The following is a 19,014-nucleotide window of genomic DNA, read 5'->3' on the forward strand; positions in this document are numbered from 1 at the left end:
CATCTCCTTTGCTTCATTCATAACATTATATGTGAAACCCATAACAAGCTTCTTCTCCATATCTACCATTCTCAGAACCTGCACAATTGACCTAGTGGTGTTAATAGCGTAAAATACACTCTGCCAAAGCCTGTCTTTTAAAGCAATCTTTCTAATTTCTTTCCCCTCATATTTTCTTGTTGTAACACAACTTAGCCACTATTTTGGGTGAACATAGGGTCTAAATGCTGCTTTGACTCCAATGTTTTGCAAAATCAAATAGGCAGTGACAAATCTTGTTGCTTCAGGCTTGAGTATTTTTTTTTTTGAATTTTTTCTCATAAATGCTAAAACCTAAGAATAATTATATATAAAACTTATTTATATTTTTAATTTTGTCAGTGCATTCTTATGTTGTGATAGGTCCCCAAGTTTTTTATGGATTAGGTCTATGCAATGTGCAGTATAGGGAGTCCAATATAAATGCTTCACCTTCTCCATAAGTTTTACCCCTGCAGCTCTATAAGCACTGACATTATTTGTTATCACTTGAACTACCAAGTGCTCCTCGATCTCCTTAGTAACACCATCAAGCAATCCAAAAATAAAGTAAACACCTTTTACTTGATCAGATGCATCAATGGATTTCAAGAATAGTATGTCGTAAGAATTATTGAGCAGTACATTTATCAAACTTCTGATCTTTATGTCTGAATATCCATCGGACATGAGAGTAACCCTTAACTGACTCTAAATCCTCAATGTTTGTCAATGCCTTTCTTAGTGTTTGCCAACTCCTTCAAAACCTATGTCCTCAAATTATACATGATAGAGGTTTCTACCCTCATATATAGACTCCAATTGAACGGATCATGTTGTAGTAAGAAAGAGAGTTTGCAACATTAAACGGGATTGCATTCTCGTAAGAAAATCTCTCTATATCCATGAATACCCGTATACGCGCCTCTCTAGCATTCTCTGGGGTAAGCCTTTGTGATGTAGAAGGCATTTCTTTTTGTTTTCCATGAACTGATCTATGGGACCCCTTGCACTCTTAGCGGACATGGGTTGCGATGAGGAAGATGAATCTTGACCACTAAGGTCACTCCTGTAGTTTGAGCCAACATCAATTCAATTATCAAACTGTTTCTATGATAGATGTTTTTACATTACTGACTTAATCATGCATGTTTTGATCTCCTCCCTCACAGTATCAAGCACTTGGGTACAAAGGGAGACATTCTTGTGTGATCAAGCTAGCTGATCCTTCCCAGTGACACCACCCTTCACCACCTTCTCACAATCATTACACTTCAAATACACATGTATTGTGTCCGGCTTCTACATCAACTTGATTGTTATGTTTTCATGTCGGGTCCTTCCTTTGACTTATATAATTTTATCATTGCTTTAACCATCCTCTACAAAACCCTAAAATAACAAGCTGAGATCAATGAAATTGTAGCTCATAAAGGTTAGATACATTAATTGAAGTTTGACATTTAAAAAACATTGCATAATGAAATCAAAATGATGGCATTGAATCTCGATGCTTTTTTATATCATTTTAATGTTCTAATGCAAAGTTCGATTTTTTAAGAAAAATCAAGCAGTATAATGACCCTAATCCGCTTGGAAATAGTAGGCTTAACCTCATCACTTGGATCACCCTTAGCTGCTGGAAGCGCGTGTAAAATTGTGTTCAAGTATTTGATATTGCAGAAAAAATAAAATATCTGAACAACAAACTCATAAATTAGTTGAAAGCAAATAAAAACTAGCGAACTTCTATGAGTTCTATCTATCATTTATTCGCATTTTTATTGCATGACAAGGGATGTGCACCTACATCAATGAAAAAATAACTCCTATCCTCCATTTCATGCCCTGACTAAAGTAACATTTTCAAAGCACTATAACTCACTAATCTAAATCCTGATGCAAAAATTAAAGCAACATCATTATAATGATCTAATATAAATTATAACACAAATCTAATCACTACTGGCCTTAGGGTTACAAGCACAAAAAAAAGGGTTAAAAAAATTTAATTGTTTCTAAAAAATTATGATTTCAAAAGAAATTAGAAAAATTGAAAATTAAATTTAGTTGGGATTTCTTAATCAAGTTTATCAAAGGATATGAGGGTTACAAATCAAAAGAAAAAATAGGTTAAATAATTATTAGGAACAAAATTTGTAAAATAATGAATAATACTTGAGGAGGAAATGCATTTGCTTGAGGAGAAGATGGTGGTGACATGCGTCTCACAGGTGATTTCAGCGGCGAAGTTGGCGACAGTTGTTGCAGTGACGACATAATGTGCTATATAAAAAAAGTTATATTTTTTATCCTACAACCCTTTTGAAAGAACCTCGAGAGGCTTTGCAATGTAAGCATTGCTACCTTTGTATTTCTCTCAAAACGATTTGGATTTGTTTTTTGATGTTTGTTGTCCGAGAGAAGAATGATTTGGAGATGATGAACATTCCTCTCAAAAAATTTTCTAAATGAAAAGGCTTTCAGTAGAAAAACATTCTTTGGAAAGAGAAAAAAACTGCTTAAAGTTTTTTGCTTCAGTTTTAAGAACACCTGGGAAGAGTTTTGTTGAAGAGTGTTTTGTATTTTCTAATCCATTATAATTCATCTTGGGTAGTACTATAGCTATTGAGAAAGATTAAAAGGCAAGATAAACTAAAGTGGAAAGTTTGGAAGCTGTGTTAGCTATTAAAAGTAAAAATTTTCCAGTTTGTACAGTGGTTTATAGCATTACTCTTGCATTAGCCGAGAAACATAATGATAGGAGAAGGAAAACAGCAGTTTCCGTATCTCTGAAATTACCAGCGCCTGCATTTTTAAAGCTGCATTACCCTAAACAAACAGCAATAATTTTTTTTTTTTTGGAATAATAAGAGATGGAGCTCAATTATAATAAAAAGTTGTTTCAAATTTTAAAAAAGGGGAGAGCTAAAAGGAACGTGTGATTTACATAAGGTTGCAGATCCTTAACAAAAGCCAGTAAAAAGGAATGAGAACTTACCGAGATATTAAATTGTCAGAGATGTTAAATTGCCAGATGAGCCGCTGTTTAGAGCTTCTTCCAGAGTAGTCATCACACTTGGTTGAGCTCTCATTATTGTTTCAATCAAAATTAGAATAGCAATAAGAAGAGCAACCTCAAAACATTTCTATCCAACAGAGCAATAACTAAATTAGTCAAAAAAGTACCAAAGCAGAGGGGCCAAGGAACATCAAGAATCAAGCCATGTATTGAAAAAAAAAATCATTTCATCATTCCAATATTTGAATCGATTCCATCTATGCATTTAGCTTTACTTTCCATTTAACACTATGAACCTCAGAAAGTTGCAATAGGTTCTCGCTAGAAGGGGCTTAGATTGATAACTGCCCTTTTCCAATCAGGATAGAGGCAGCACATGGATGAATGGAAAACTACAAATGGCCAAATGAGAAGTTGCAAAACCCCTTTTAATGAGAACCTTACTGTTTAGTTTTCTCATGGTTATCTAGTAATCATGTAAAAAGGGTAACTGAACAACGGATTTGAAGGTTATGTTCCAAAAAAAAAATCAGACTTAAGGGGCCTTTTTCTGAGAAATGTGGTTCATCATTGATGAATGGAAAACTACAAATGACCAAATGAGATGTTGCAAAGCAGAAACGCATAAGCATAAACTATGCAGTACAATTTTGTCTGCTAATCGGCGTAACACCCTCATGCTTGGAGAGACAAACTAACATTCTAAGGATTTTATGATGGGGAGCAATGTGGGCAATGTTTGTCACAGCAATACTTGTTCTCACAGCATGTTCCTTTTAATCGTGGGAGTTTATATAAAAACATTTGGCATGAGAGAAATGCTTGGCTACATAGATATGCTAAGATGGGGAGCAATGTGGGTTTTTACTGTATGGTTGTTTATGCTTGTAATGCGTTCTTTGAGATTATATATAAGAACCTCTCCTCAAAAGAAAAAAAAAAATTTGCTTTTAAATTGGGTGCTTGGGAATGTTTAATGATAGAATTACGCTGGTAAAAAATGAGTATTTGTATAAAAAGGATTTTTGATGGGTTTTAAAGGCAACAAATACTATTTAATAAATAAAAAAGGATTTTTGATGATATATAGGAAGCTCAGTTGTGATTTCAGCATATGAGGTTGTTTGAGTCCAAATTGGAAGGAATAGACTATTTGCACCCTTGACTTTCCAAGACTTGTATAGTAATGTTTGTGAGCTATTTAACCATTTTAAAGTTTTTGATTTATTTTTTTTTTTTTAACTTTGGTAATTATGATACGTTCAATACATTGACACTAAGAACACTTTAAGAATATTAATATATACATAACCTTAGAGTTTGATGTCCATAACATATCAACTTGAATGTTCATGTTATTTCACCTTTATGCCCATCTCCAAGCGACAAATGCTCTAGGCATGCTTTGTGATCATCCTAACCTTTTCTGCGTTTCAACTTCATTATATTATCATCAACTACTAATTCACATGGCTGAATGCTCAACAGTTTTCTGCTTTGCAACTTCTCATTTGGCCATTTGTAGTTTTTCTGATTAGCCACATTTCCCAGAAAAAGGCCCCTTAAGGCTGATAATTTTTTTTTGGAACATAACCTTCAAATCTGTTGTTCTGTTGCCCTTTTTCTCATAGTTACTAGACATTTAGACATAACTGCGTTCTTTTTGTCTGCTAATTGGAGTTATCTAGTAGCGTTTTGGCTTGCATTATAACATTTTTCCGTAGCACCCTAATGCGTGGAGAGACGAAATAACATTTTAACTCGAGCTCCATGTCTTTCTTGGTTTTTTTTCTTTAATATTTTCTAGCTTCGTTTTGTTTTGGTAAATTTATTTTTACTTAATTCATGGCAGATTAAAAGAATTCCTGAGTTGGGGAAATAGGAGTTGGAGCCATCCACTCACCATAGCTTTCTGATGTAGGACATATATAAAAATTTGATTTAGATAAGGATTTTGCACACTTATTGAGTAAGAGCTAATTAATTAAAGTTTTATGATGATTCAAACAATGAAATAAAACCGAAGAGCGGTAAACACAAGCTTAGGCCAAGTTACTCTCGAAAAGTAAAAACCCCATAATAATCAATTACTCTTGACGTTGCATACGAGATGGGTTTCAACAAGAAATCCCTAATCTAACAATAAGAGTAGTGCTATGAAAGATCTCTCAAACAATTCCTACTAAATACTAAGCTTTTAGCAGAGCTTGGTAAGATTTTGCATGAATCAAATAAAACCACAAGCAAGGATCAACGAAGGAGGTAAGAGAGAAGGAAAGAGTTCACCCTTTACTAAGATTCAACCTTCTCGCAAGCTTGGATAGCAGTTGGTGGCATCTTGACGGCTCGGACAGTAACAAATCCACACTCGAACCTTTGGACAGCAAGTAGCCAACCTGGGACAGTGATTCCGGATAATTCCGGGCAGCAACGGTCGCTCCCAGAGGGGCTGGACAGCAGCGAACTGCTGCGGGAATCTCTGGACAGTAGATAGGTGGTCTTGAGAAGATCTTGAACAGCAGTTTGGCACTTGGAAAAAACTGGACAGCAACTTCTAATGCTTAGAAAAACCTTGGATGGTTGCTAGATGATGCTGGGAACTTTTATATACTAATTCAGGAACTCCAATAGTGCAGGACAGCAGGATAATTCTTCTGATTTGTATAGACAGCAAGCCAAAAGTTCCAAAACGAGAGGGAAACGTCAGGGACAGCTTGGGAGGGACTGGCTGGATTTGGGATTGGTTAGGGAGAGCTTTATTTGAGGATTTAAGAAAGGATTTTAATTAGAAAAGAGAGATGGGGTGGGGGGGTCTAGCAATGGAGAGTTAATTGTGGAATTTATGAGTCCTTCCAAACTTGGGTTTTGCTAAAAAGGGAAAGAGAATTAGAGAGAAATCTCTAATCAATTTCAGATTTGAGAGGATTTGGGAGTTTCCAAAAATAAATCAATCTCTTTAGGAAAGGATTTCAAATTCAATTTAATTGGAATTTGAATTCTTTCCGAAGTTAAGATGATCTAAATTAGGAAAGTATTTAATTCTTTCCCACATGAAAGGTTTTATTTTGGAAAGCATCAAGGAGGTGGGAGCTTGGAGGGGCCGGCGGCACCAAGGGGAATTGGAGAAATTTTTATGGAAGCCTTTAATGCTTCCTTGAGATATTTCATCCCAAATTAATTTAAAACTCAAAGAGGAAGGGATTTGGAAACTTTCCTAAAATAGGATTGGTATTTTAGGTAACTTTTCAAATTCAAATAAATTTGAATTTATAAAGTAGTTGAGTTGCCTAAATTATTCAAATCCAATTAGAAAAGAGGTAATTGCAAGCAATGATGGAGGGAAAACCCAAAGGGGAAGGGGCGGCGGCTTGGGCTAGGGTTCGGTTGGGTGAAGGGCCGGTGGGTGGGGGTGGGATTTTCAGTAAGTGGGCCGGTGGTTGCCGTGGGGGAATTTGGCCGGCGTCGAGGTGGAGTGTGGTTAGGGAATCCGGCGGCTAAGAGGAAAGGGAATTGGATGGGGATGTTGGTGGCTTAATGGGGAAGGAGAAAGGGAAAGGAAATGGAACGAAAGAAAGGTAAAGGAAGAAGAACCACGAACCCGGCCGTCTCCAAGGTTGGTGGGTGATCCGATTTTCCTCCCTAGGAATTTCTCCAAAGCTCTTTCCTAGAACTCTCACAACTCTTCAAAGAACACATGTGCAGGAATTTTCTTATAATTCATTCATTAACCCTCCTAGAAGAAGAGGGAGGCTTTAAATAGCCAAATACATGAAGGGAATAACAAAGACACTATTGCCCCTAGGGCATACATTAGACAAAGCCCTCAAGTGAGGGTAGAAAGAGAAAAAGAACAATAACAAATCAAATACATAAAATAGATCAAAATATATAGGCACGATCGTAGCCGTATTTTTTTGTGTCCTCATCACTTTCCCTGGCCACTAATAGTGCCATAAACTGTCTTGAATTAAACATAATAGATTTAATTTGTGGAAGTAAAACGTGGAAAACTGAAAGCATTCATTTACATATCCTTCTAGCTTGCTTAAATTCTTTAGTTGAATACAGAGTCGTGTTGGACCTGTGGAATGGTTGAGGCCCTACACTGATGAGACTATTGCTGAGCTTGGACAGAAAGGGGTGAAAAGCCTTCTGGCTGTCCCCATAAGGTATGACATGTTTTTTTATTTTTATTTTCATTTTTATATTTTTATTTTTTTATTTAAGTTTTGGCTTTCTTATTTAGTTTAGTAACCCTTTGCCCATTTAGATGTTTGATATTTTATTTACAATTTTTAATATGAAACTATGATATTATGAAAATCTAGAATGAAACATGAGGATGATATTAAATGAATTATACAAATTTTTTTTTATGAATCCACAAAAATAATATTGCGGGAGGTCATTTTATTTGTTCACGTTTCTTATAACCAAAAATATTATGAAAAATTTTGAACAGTTGAATGACTTGCATATATGTGCCTATGAAAGCAAACATATTTCTATCAGCGAAATATATTGACAGAATCTGAAAGCATGGGAAGGTTGCACGTTTTACTTGCTTTGAACTGTCTTATTTCTCCAAACATATTTGTATTTTTTCAGCTTTGTAAGTGAGCACATTGAAACTCTTGAAGAAATTGATGTCGAGTACAAAGAGTTGGCTATGAAGTCTGGTGTGAGGAACTGGGGACGGGTTCCTGCACTAGGATGTGAACCTACCTTCATTGCTGATCTTGCTGATGCAGTAATAGAAAGCCTTCCTTATGTTGGAGCAATGGCCGTCTCCAATCTTGAGGCTCGTCAGGTATCAAAGGGTTGTATTCACCAAGTTAAAAGTGATCCTTATTATCGTAGTAGGTGTTTCATTATGTGTGGATTTGCTTTCCTCTTGAAAGCTTAAGAATCTAGTCAATGAACTGAGAAAGTAACTGTTATAATATATAAAAGTTTATGGTGAGTTCTGCCAATTTATAGCTTTCATATTATAAATGTTTTTTTGTCAATGGCGATGGAGATCTTCTAAGTGATTGAATTGCCTCAAAAGATCAATTATTGAGGCAATTTCATGATTTAACATGCCATATCAGAGTGCTGGAAACACCAATACATTCAAACCTATAATAAATAGTTAAGACATTGATTTTTAAGGAGTATTTCAATAACATTTTAAGTGTGATGGATGTCGGTATAGTGTTTAATAAAATGTTGATATTTTGCAGTCATTGGTACCCCTTGGGAGCGTAGAAGAGTTATTGGCTGCCTATGACACCAAGCGTGAAAAACTTCCTCCACCGGTGCTAGTTTGGGAATGGGGATGGACAAGAAGCGCAGAGACATGGAATGGCAGGGCAGCCATGATTGCTGTGCTTGGTTTGTTGGTCCTTGAAGTAACTACAGGTCAGGGCTTCTTGCACCAGTGGGGCATCCTTCCCTTGTTCCACTAGTAACTATGCCTACTAAAGCATTCATATGACCACCAAAAATATATTATAATGATCCTTATAAAAAAAAAATTTAAATCATAATGTTGGACAAGATAACAAAAATCATCGTCTTCTCTATTTAATAATCTCGAGTCTCCTCAATAGGTCTGAAGTAACCATAAGCTGGTTGTTAATACCATTCCTCCATCAAGGAAATATATATCAATCATGCCATCTATTAGTTCGAGTCTGTGCATCCTTTGTATCATAGTATTTTCTTTTAAAGACGATGAGATCATTTTGTATAATATAATATTTTATTGTATCACATTGGGCAATCTAAAATTTTCACCACTTGATGTTAATGAATTTCAACTTTAATCTTCAAGGACATTACTCATCATGATTCATGCTTTGAAAACAAACTTGTTTGGTAAAATATGATTTTGTTAAACTTATGGCTATAAAAATGCTGCTAAAAAATTGAAGCTGAAGATAAAATTACTTATGACTTGATTTTCCTTTTGTTTTTAATAATCGTAGAAGTTCTATGAACTCTTGTCTACTAAGCATCTATGAGATTCATAAGATGACTTAAAGAAGTGTATGTACAACCTACAGCTGCTCCGTTGCAAAGATAAAAGTGTGGGTAAGAGGCTGTTTTTTATAATAATTTACTGGTATTTCCTAAACCCTATACCCTATAGCTAATACTGGAATAAGATGAATGCATATTCAATCATATGTGCATTTTTAATATTGATTTGGCATTATTTTGATGGGGGGGATTCTAGCTTAGTTTATATCTTTAAGCTAGCAAGACCTCTCTCGTATCTAATATTTGGCTATCGATCAAAGCATATGATTACTTCAAATCTTCAATGAGTCGGCAGATTGCTACTTCTAGGCCTCGCTATCCTCATTTTACATGAAGAGAGGGCAGGTGCGTCAGAAGTTGTTGGGTTACGGGTGTACTCAAAGGGAGAATTGAGTAGCAATGATGCCTTCGTAGTTAGAAACTAGAAACTATATAGTATTTAATAATATTCTACAATGTGCAAGTCTTTCTGTAGGGTGTTGGTTATGGATGATAATATTGCGTTACAAGTGTTTAATGAAAGACTAATTATCCTATATTTGAATGTGGGCTTCTGAAATCATATTTGGCTCTTTTAAGAGAGTTTGCTTTGAGTCAAAGGTGCTGAAGATAAATTAGAGGGTAAATAAGAAATTATCTACAGATTTTGTCCTCCTTTTTTGTGAGGATTCTATGATCTAATCCTAGATTTTTTTTAGTTGTAAGCTCTTATAATAATTATCCTTCCTAATCATGAGAGAGAATTTTTAATTAAGATTAGTTCGTAGGCATTAAATATTTAGCTCATAGTTGAATTTTTAAAATGAAAACTTATTGCCTTTAGTTTAGCTGATGGTGGGGGGAGTGAAGATGAATTTCATCAAGATCTTATGGATCTGTCTTCTTGAGTTGTCATGGATCTTAGTTTATTTAGTTCGAGAAGATTGTTTTTATATTAGGGAAATAATTAATTGTATGTAATTAAGCACATAAATTATTCTTTTCATGACTGTATGACAGGTCAAAGGGGAGTGGTGCAATAATTCTCTCCTCAATTAATGATAGTATAATTGTAGTATAGTATAGTGTTGGTATACTATAAATATAATATAGTTCAAATATAGTACAGTTATAGTGTAGTATAATACAAATATAGTTTAGTATAGTTATAGTATGGTATAATATAGGTATTGTATAGTTATAGGTATAGCATAGTTATAGGTATAGCATAGTTATAGTATAAAACAATTATAGTATAGTATAATATAGTTACAGTGTAATATGGTTATTGTATAATATAAGTATAGTATATTATAGTTGTAGTATAGTATAGTATAATTTTAGTTTAGTATAGTTTAGTATTAGGTATAGTGTAGTTATAGTATAGTATAATATAGTTATAGTATAGTGCAGTTATAGTATAATATAGTATAGTATAGTATATTATAATATATGTATCATATAGTATAGTTGTGGTATAATATATTATAGTTATAATATAGTATAGTGTAGTATAATATATGTATAGTATATTATAGTGTAGTTGTAGTACAATATAATATAATTATAGTATAATATATGTATAATATAGTATAATTGTAGTGTAATATATTATAGGTACAAATTTAGGGGCGGAACCAGCTTCAATTTTGAGGGGGGGCAAATACAGCACAAAAATAATATTATTTATCTATATATTACGAAAAAATTAAAAAAAAATTAAGCAAGAAAAATTAAAAGAAGATGTAATTAAACTGTCATAAAAATCATGAAAGAGAATATTAGAATTAAATGTGAAGAAATATATAGATATTTTAGGGCAAGTTAGGACAAAAATTTTAGAATTTTTTTACTCTCCTATAATTTTTTTTTTTTCTCTCCTCTAAAAAAAAAATTTTTTTTTTTGAGGGGGGGCAATTGCCCCCCTTAGGAACCATGTGGTTCCGCCCATGGGTACAATATAAGTATAGTATAGTATATGTATAATATAGTATAGTATATTATACATTTATAATATGGTATAACATAATTATAAGTATAGAATAATGTAGTATAGTATAGTATAGTATAGTTGTAGTATTGAATATTATAATATGGGTATAGTAGTATATTTGTAGTATAGTATATTATAATATATGTGTAGTATAAATATAGTATTGTATATATTATAATATATGTATAGTATAAATATAATATTTTGGAATCAAAGCTTAACAATAATTCCTTTTTAATAAACATCGTTTTTTCGGCGGTTACAAAATTCTTTTCGTATCTGCTTCTTCAGTCACAAAACGGAGTTTCGGAAACGAATTACTGATTTAAAATTACTTTCAAGTATTAAATAATAAAATCTCAAAAGCAGAACTCCTAAACAAACAATTTAAAATTACTTTCAAGTATTAAATAATAAAATCTCAAAAGCAGAACTCCTAAACAAACAATTTAAAATTACTTTCAAGTATTAAATAATAAAATCTCAAAAGCAGAACTCCTAAACAAACAATTTAAAATTACTTTCAAGTATTAATAAGTACTTTTAAAAATATTAGTCAAACATATCTCATTATTGAAACTCCATTTTATTGATCGGCTTTTTCTCAACCTCCTTTTCTAAAACTCCTTTTTATATAAGCATAAACCGAATCAAACGAAGCCTTCCTCCCATCCTCGGCAGCTCATAAACAGTCATTTCTCGATGATAAAACATGCAAAAAAAAATAGTCAAAATTCATTGATAAAATATTTTTTTTTATAAATTGTTATTGATTTTTGTGTGCTAGAAAAATTCTTTCTAAAAATGCTCACGAACAACCAAAAGATCCTCTTTTTCTTTTTTACCTATCAAATTTATATTTGGAAAGCAAAATCACAAAATAGAACAGGTATAATTGGCATTTCCTTTGTGATCTACAAGAAATTATGGCTGTCGTTTGTCACTGTGAGGCAAATGAAGCTGTGACTTCTCTGATTCTAATCTTCCTCTTTCCACTTCTCCTATTTAGGTGTCTCTCTCTCTCCTTCTCTCTCTCACAAATTTGGGAGTTGTCTTCAACTTCAACACGGTAAGTAATTTTTCTTCCTCCTCTTTCGGTACTTTTTTAATATATTATTATATTATTAAAAATATGTTTATTTTTATTTAATTACCCCAAATGCATTTCACTAAAACTTTGTTTCATGTTATTTATATTTTTATGTTAAAATTTTAATTTTTTTAAACTCTCAAACTCATTTTGAAGTTCGAATGAAAAATGTTGAAAGTATTTTTAAAATCGATAATTTGTGCCTCCTAAAAAAATTTCTGGCTCCACTATTGAGTGCAGTTATAATATAAGTATAGTATAATATAGTATAGTATATTATAATATATGTATCATATAGTATAGTTGTGGAATAATATATTATAGTTATAATATAGTATAGTGTAGTATAATATATCTATAGTGTACTATAGTGTAGTTGTAGTACAATATAATATATTATGATTTTAGTATAATGTAGGTATAGTATAGTATTTGTATAATATAGGTATAATATAATATAATTGTAGTATAGTATATTATATGTATAATATAGTATCGTATAGATGTAGTATAGTATAATATAATATAGGTATAATATAAGTATAGTATAGTAAAGATATGATATAGTATATTATAGTTGTGATATAGTATAGTATAGTTATAGCATAATATAGTATAACATTGGCACAATATAATATAATATGATATAATATAGTTGTAGTATAGTATAATATAGGTATAATATAGTATTGTTGTAGTATACTATAATATAATATAGGTATAGTATAAGTATAATATAGTAAAAATATGGTATATTATAGTGTAGTTATGGTAAAGTATAATACAGTATAATATATAATAGTTATAGGTGTAGTTGTAGTATATTATAGTATAATGTTTTTTTTGGGAGAATTGGGGGCAGAAGCCCATAAATTAATCAATGAAAGTTACAAAAGCTAGTTACAAGTAAGTATAGAAAATCTATACCACCCCAAAACCTTAAGAGAAGAAAAACACTACATTACAAAAACAATGAGAGGAAAAGGGAAATAGAAAATGGACTCAGGTAAAAGAACTACATCATAACTGCCTGAAGATCAGGCAAAAGGAACGCCAAAATCCAGCAAAAGCACTGGTTGCCAGATTCAGGGGAACCGACCCTCGCAGTGCCAAAATAACCTCCCACAAATAACCTGGTGCTGGATTGATGTAGTCCTTGTTCATCATCGTCCCAAAATTCCCAAAATCCAAAATCTCAGACACGTCCACAAGCCATGAGAAAGCATAAGAATGTTGTAGCAGCATTGAAGTGGCCGTGACAGAGACCAAAAACTTCCAGGAAAAAGCACCAGCATCCAGCCGCAAGAAGAAGCAGCAGAAAAGAAAACAAGAAACAGGGCCAAGCTCAATCCACAGCAGCATATAAACCTTCCAGAAATTCACTATCCAGACAACTTCGAACAGGGCGGCAATGACAAAAACAAGACAATCAGCCCAGAATTCCCAAGAATTTTTCTTTGAGCCTATAATATCCATTCTAGTGAGTAGTTTTTGCACGGATAGCCTTGATAATATCAACCTTCAAGTCAAGAGGAGACATCCACACATTCGCAAAACGCCTACTATTCCTCTCCCTCTAGATATAATAAACAAGCGTGGCAATTAAAAGAAAACAAAATTGTTTGTCCTCCTTGTCAAAGTCCCGTAAATTATCCAAAAAATCATAAGTTTGCAACAGATTAGGTCTAAGATAAAACTTAGAAGTAACCGGGAGCAAATTCGTGAGCAAAGTGAACATATAATCACATTCAAAGAAAATGTGAGAGTAATTCTCCACATTGCCACTACAGAAGGAACATAAATGAGGGATAGCAATACCTCTTAAAATAAGATTATCAACAGTTTTTAACTTCCTTTTTAAAGCCATCCAAGCATAGCAAGAAAACCTCAAGGCATTGCCTTTATGCCAAATATATTTGAACCAGTTGACATTATCCCAGTGTTTGTAAAATTGAGCAATAACCTTCTTCGGAGGGGAAGTGGGGGAGCCATCCTAGGTCATAACTGGTTGCTCCCCCCAAATAGGAATGTCAACAATGAGAGAGAAAATCACCTCAGGTAAGTCAGCCGGAAGAGCCCAGTGATCTCCAGAAATAAAAGTATTAACTCTACGATGAGAAAGGCTGGGAGAGGAATAATAGTCAGCCAAAATCTTGTTCTTACACCAAGGGTCCCACATAAAAGATAGAGTGCTGTTTTTTTTTTAACCGAGAGAGCAATAGAGGGAAGGATAGAAGCAGCCAAACTACAAAAAACTTTCTAAAATTTAAAAGCTCCAATCGTGGACGGTTTCCAAGGGGACACAAATTTCTCTCTATACCAAGACCCAATCAAAGTGAAATTGTTGTACATTCTAAACAAAAAGGAAGTGGCCATTTTATGGTACAGGTAGTCAAAGGAGGGAAGCCCCAAACCACCTTTAAATTTAGGAAAAACCACCTTACTCCAAGAAATGAGATGAAGCTTTTTGTCCAAAATGTTGCCAAAAAAGAGGAATTTAGAACATATTCTGTTAATAGTTTTTTGGCAGACCTTAGGTATAACAGCACCTCGAATCCATAGGCGATAGTATTTGCAATAGTGAACTTTAAAAATTGAAGTCTACCTGCAAAGAGAGAAATTTAACTTTCTAACCCGCAAGCAGAGTAGAAATTCTACTCATAAGGGGCTGGAAGTGAGAAAAATTGAGCCTGGAGGTTGAAATAGGAATGCCTAAATAAGTAATAAAGTCCTCCACCCGATTAATACCAAGACAGGTAGAGATGGCATTAATGTCATTCCCAGAAACAAATCTTTTAGGGAAGAGTAAGGCACTTTTGCTGGGATTAACATGAAGGCCAGAAGCCGAACCAAAATAATGAAGAATCTCCTTAAGGGAACAAGCATTCTCAATGTTAGCTTGGCCAAACACCAAAAGATCATCTGCATACATCAAATGATTAAAATTGCTATTGTTAATTTCCAATCCCAGAAAAGCCTGAGGGGCATCAAGGCAAGCAAAAAGAGCATCCATAGAAATGCATAAGAGAAGAGGAGAAAGGGGGCACCCCTGTCTCAAGCCAAAAGAAGAGGGAAAGAAACCCTCCAAGGCCCCATTGAGGCAAATAGAGAAATACACATCTGATATACAGCCCCTTATCCAATTAATAAAGCCTTCTGGAAAACCTTTCTGTCTCAACCTGTTTAAAATGAAAGTACGAGAGACCGAGTCAAAGGCTTTTCTTATGTCCAGTTTTGCACAGAAATGTTTATGTCGATCTTTAAATTCCCTCAAAATTTCAGAAGCAAGAATGATGTTATCAGTAGAGCATCTGTTGTAAATGAAACCCGATTGGCTCTCATTAATAATGAAAGGAAGGATAGGTTTCAATCTATTAGCAAGAATTTTAGCCACAATCTTATAAAAAACATTGCATAAGGATATAGGTCGAAAATCAGAGATGTTATGAGCATGAGAACCCTTAGGGATCATCGTAATAGCAGTGGCTTTGGCTCCTTTAGGCAAGAAACCAGTATTGAAAAAGTGTTTAACAGCTCTACAGAGGTGGTACCCAATAATATGCCAAGTCTTTTGATAGAAGCCAAAAAAAAAACCATCCGGACCAGGAGCAGAAGTGGCTTTACCCTCAAAAATCACCATTTTAATTTCTTCATTAGAAACCGGTAGGATAAGAGAGGGAATTAAGTGTGGAGGGACCATGTTGCCAATCGGGATATTATAGGAATTTTCTAAAGGCGGGTTGGGAGAGTTGTAAAGCTCCCTAAAATGACTAATAAGAGTTTGAGCCAAGCCCTCATGAGACGAAACAATCCCAGAAACAGCAGAAAGTTCCTTGATAGAGTTCTGGTTTTTTCTAGATCTAATCTTGGCATACATAAATCCAAGATCATCCTCACCCTGGTAAAGCCAATAAGCCTTGGCCAGTTGAGAAATCCAAGAGAACCATGCAGATTGAAAGGAAACTAAACTGTCATTAGTATCTTTGAGGGAAGCATTTAAAGCCAGATTTAACGGGTCCAGTTGTATATCAGATAAGCATTGTTGCTGCTTGCTTTTCAATTCTAAAATACTGTTAGAAATGAAATTAGAAGAATTCCAATGCTTCCCACGGATGGCTAGCTTGAGCTGTTTCAAGCAATCATAAAAGAAAACTATAGGGCTGGCACAAATATGTCTGTTAAACGCAGTAAAAACTTCATCTCAAAAAGCATCAAATTTAGTCCAAAAAATCTTGAACATAAATCTAGATAATTTTTTCTTTAAGTGAGCCGCAAAAAGAATTAAAGGGGAATGGTCTGACCCAGAAGGATTGTCAACTTTGTAATATGCCACAGGAAACAGCTCCAAAAAACAAGAATTTATCAGAATTTTATCAAGTTTAATGTGAATAGGATTATCACACTGTTGGTTGAACCAAGTATAAAACAGCCCCACTGAAGCCAACTCTTGCAGTCCCGAGTCAAAAATAAAGCTGTTGAGTTCCCCTAATCTGTCCACAGTGAGGGGATTACCCCCAGCTTTTTCTCCTTCAAACCTACAGCAATTGAAGTCCCCCATGACAAGCCAGGGAAGATCACCATTCGACGAGAAGCTTAACAAATCATCCCACAGAGACTTTCTTTGCACCAGGTCATTAGCGGCATAAACTACAGAGAGGAAAATAGGGGGAAGGGAACCAGATTCCAGAATACCGTGTATCACTTGAGCTGAGGTGAAAGAGGGCTTAAAAGAAACCTGGGAAGAGTCCCACTTAATCCAAATTCTGCCGGGAGATGAACAAGCGAAATTATCGCAACTCATCTCGTTATCAAATAAGGTGTGGGTGTGGCAGAACCAAGGGTCCAAAGCAGATTGATGAATTTTAGCTTCTAGAATACACATAAGCTTAAGACTAAAGGTGGCAATGAGGTCTTTACAATACTTGGCCTTAACAGGGTTGTTGAAACCCCTAACGTTCCAAGTAGCTATAGCAGGCAAAGACATGGATCACTTAGGTTTTTTGGCCTTCTTGGCCGTTTTTGGCTTAGGTTTATTGGTCGGGGAATCATTTTTTGTAGGAGGAGGTTTAGAGGAAGAGGGGGAAGCTTTAGAGAGAGAGGAAAAAGGGGGGTCATCCCCATGAGTCTTGAAAGTGGAAGAGCATTCCACTTCAATGTTATCCTCAACAGGATTGTCAGTGGCCTCCACTGGCAGAGCAGCAAAACTGTTGGCTAGAATAACTTGTGAAGGTTGCAACAACAAGTGAGAGAAAGGTTGCTCTGAAGAAGAGGCTTCTTCCTGAGGCAAATTGAGGTTGAGAAGGGGGGATTCCTTGTCAAGAGAAAGAGATAGAGGTTTAGCAGGAGTTGGTTTAGAAGGAGGAAGTACCTGCATAGGCGTGGAAGAAGCAGCTACAGGTGGAGGAACAAGAATAGGGACACTGGACAGGGATAATGGAGGTGGAAGGAATATCTTGTAAGTTTTCAGATGGCCTCGAAGCTCCCTGGCAGTGGGAGCCCGGCTTTTACTTCTACCACGAAGAACCGATTTAGGTGGAAGAGCAGGTTTCGGATTAGGATTAGATGGACAGAGGGCGAAGGAGTGAATGGGGGAGCCACACCCTTCACATTTAGAGGGCTTCCAGTCATAAACCACTTTGAGCGTGAGATCCTCACCATCAATCTCTAACGGTATTTCATCCGGTAATTCAGACGACTTATCAACTTGCACACAAATACGCGCAAAAGTAAGCCTCGTTCTCTTAGCATTCAGAGAATCAACATATAACGGGATACCAATGTAGCTTGCTATCTTAGAGATACCTGAGGGGGTCCAGAGATCAAGTGGCAGGTTGAGAATTTTGACCCATAGAGGAATCGCAGCAGTTTCATCCCGCCTGGGCTGAAACTTCGGAGACCACTTCTGAAGGAAGAACGGTTTACCGAGAAGAAACCAGGGGCCTCCAGACCAGATCATATCATAGTCTTCAATGGAAGTGAACTTCAGCAAGAAAAAGTCGCCCGCCAGGGAGAGAAGCAAGAATGAGCCCTTAAGTTTCCAAGCTTTGTTCATGGCCCCCAGAAGTCTTTCATAATAAGGCCTCTGGCCAAGAGAATATCCCACCAGAGAAAGATCCCACAGGCTTTTGCCTTCTGTAAGTTCGGAAGATGCAAAAGAAAGCTTTTTGGTAGGGTTAACAAAAGACATCGGCCACTCCTCCCGAGACGAAGGAGGGGCTGTGAGATTGTTAGCATAAGACATAGTAGGAGGGGGAGGAGGAGCAGCCCCAAGCAAGGAAGAAGAACCTGGAAGGGGGGGAATCTAGAGAAGAGGCAGCCATCTCGGCCAGGCGGCCGGGAAGAAAAACCAAAACGCGTCAAAACCCTAAAAAAACCATAGCTTATCTCTCTAAACAAAAAACTAGAGAGAGCATATTATAGTATAATGTAGTGGTAGTATAATATAATACAGTTATAACATAGTATATTAAAATATTTGAATAGTATAATATTGTTCTAGTATAGTATAGTGGTAATATAATTTTAGTATATCATAATATAATATAAGTATGGTATAATATATTATAATATATGTATAGTATAAGTGTAGGTATAGTACACCATAATCAACAAGCTCAAAGAGATCAAAAAATTCAAAATCCAACAGTTAAATCTCTCAAAACCCTTAGACCTAGGTTACATCACTTAGGACTAATTAACTTTCTATTAAGTGATTTTCAAACCGTCAAAAATACTCCCCAACGTTTTTGTTCATTAGCTTGATACATTTTTTAAATTTCAAGACAAATGGTTCACCCCATCATGAGAATGAGCTCAAAAACCCATTTTAGGGTTTGGTTTACGTAACCCTCTCATTACAAAAGATTAGACGGTTCGAATTTGACT

The 19,014-nt window shown here is 35.0% G+C and overlaps 1 protein-coding gene across 1 annotated transcript in view; it reads left to right on the forward strand.

The window, feature by feature from the left end:
• Positions 1-8,857, forward strand: part of LOC110109064 (ferrochelatase-2, chloroplastic-like) — a 63,459-nt gene extending 54,602 nt beyond the window's left edge. The window contains exons 9-11 of the mRNA XM_020839960.2: positions 7,109-7,209; positions 7,649-7,850; positions 8,266-8,857. Coding sequence (XP_020695619.1) covers positions 7,109-7,209; positions 7,649-7,850; positions 8,266-8,490 — 528 coding nt within the window. The 3' untranslated portion in view covers positions 8,491-8,857. The remainder of the gene's footprint in view (positions 1-7,108; positions 7,210-7,648; positions 7,851-8,265) is intronic.
• The last annotated feature ends 10,157 nt before the right edge of the window (positions 8,858-19,014 follow it).

Source organism: Dendrobium catenatum, unplaced genomic scaffold, assembly GCF_001605985.2.
Source record: "Dendrobium catenatum unplaced genomic scaffold, ASM160598v2 fragScaff_scaffold_685, whole genome shotgun sequence".
NCBI lineage: Eukaryota > Viridiplantae > Streptophyta > Magnoliopsida > Asparagales > Orchidaceae > Dendrobium > Dendrobium catenatum.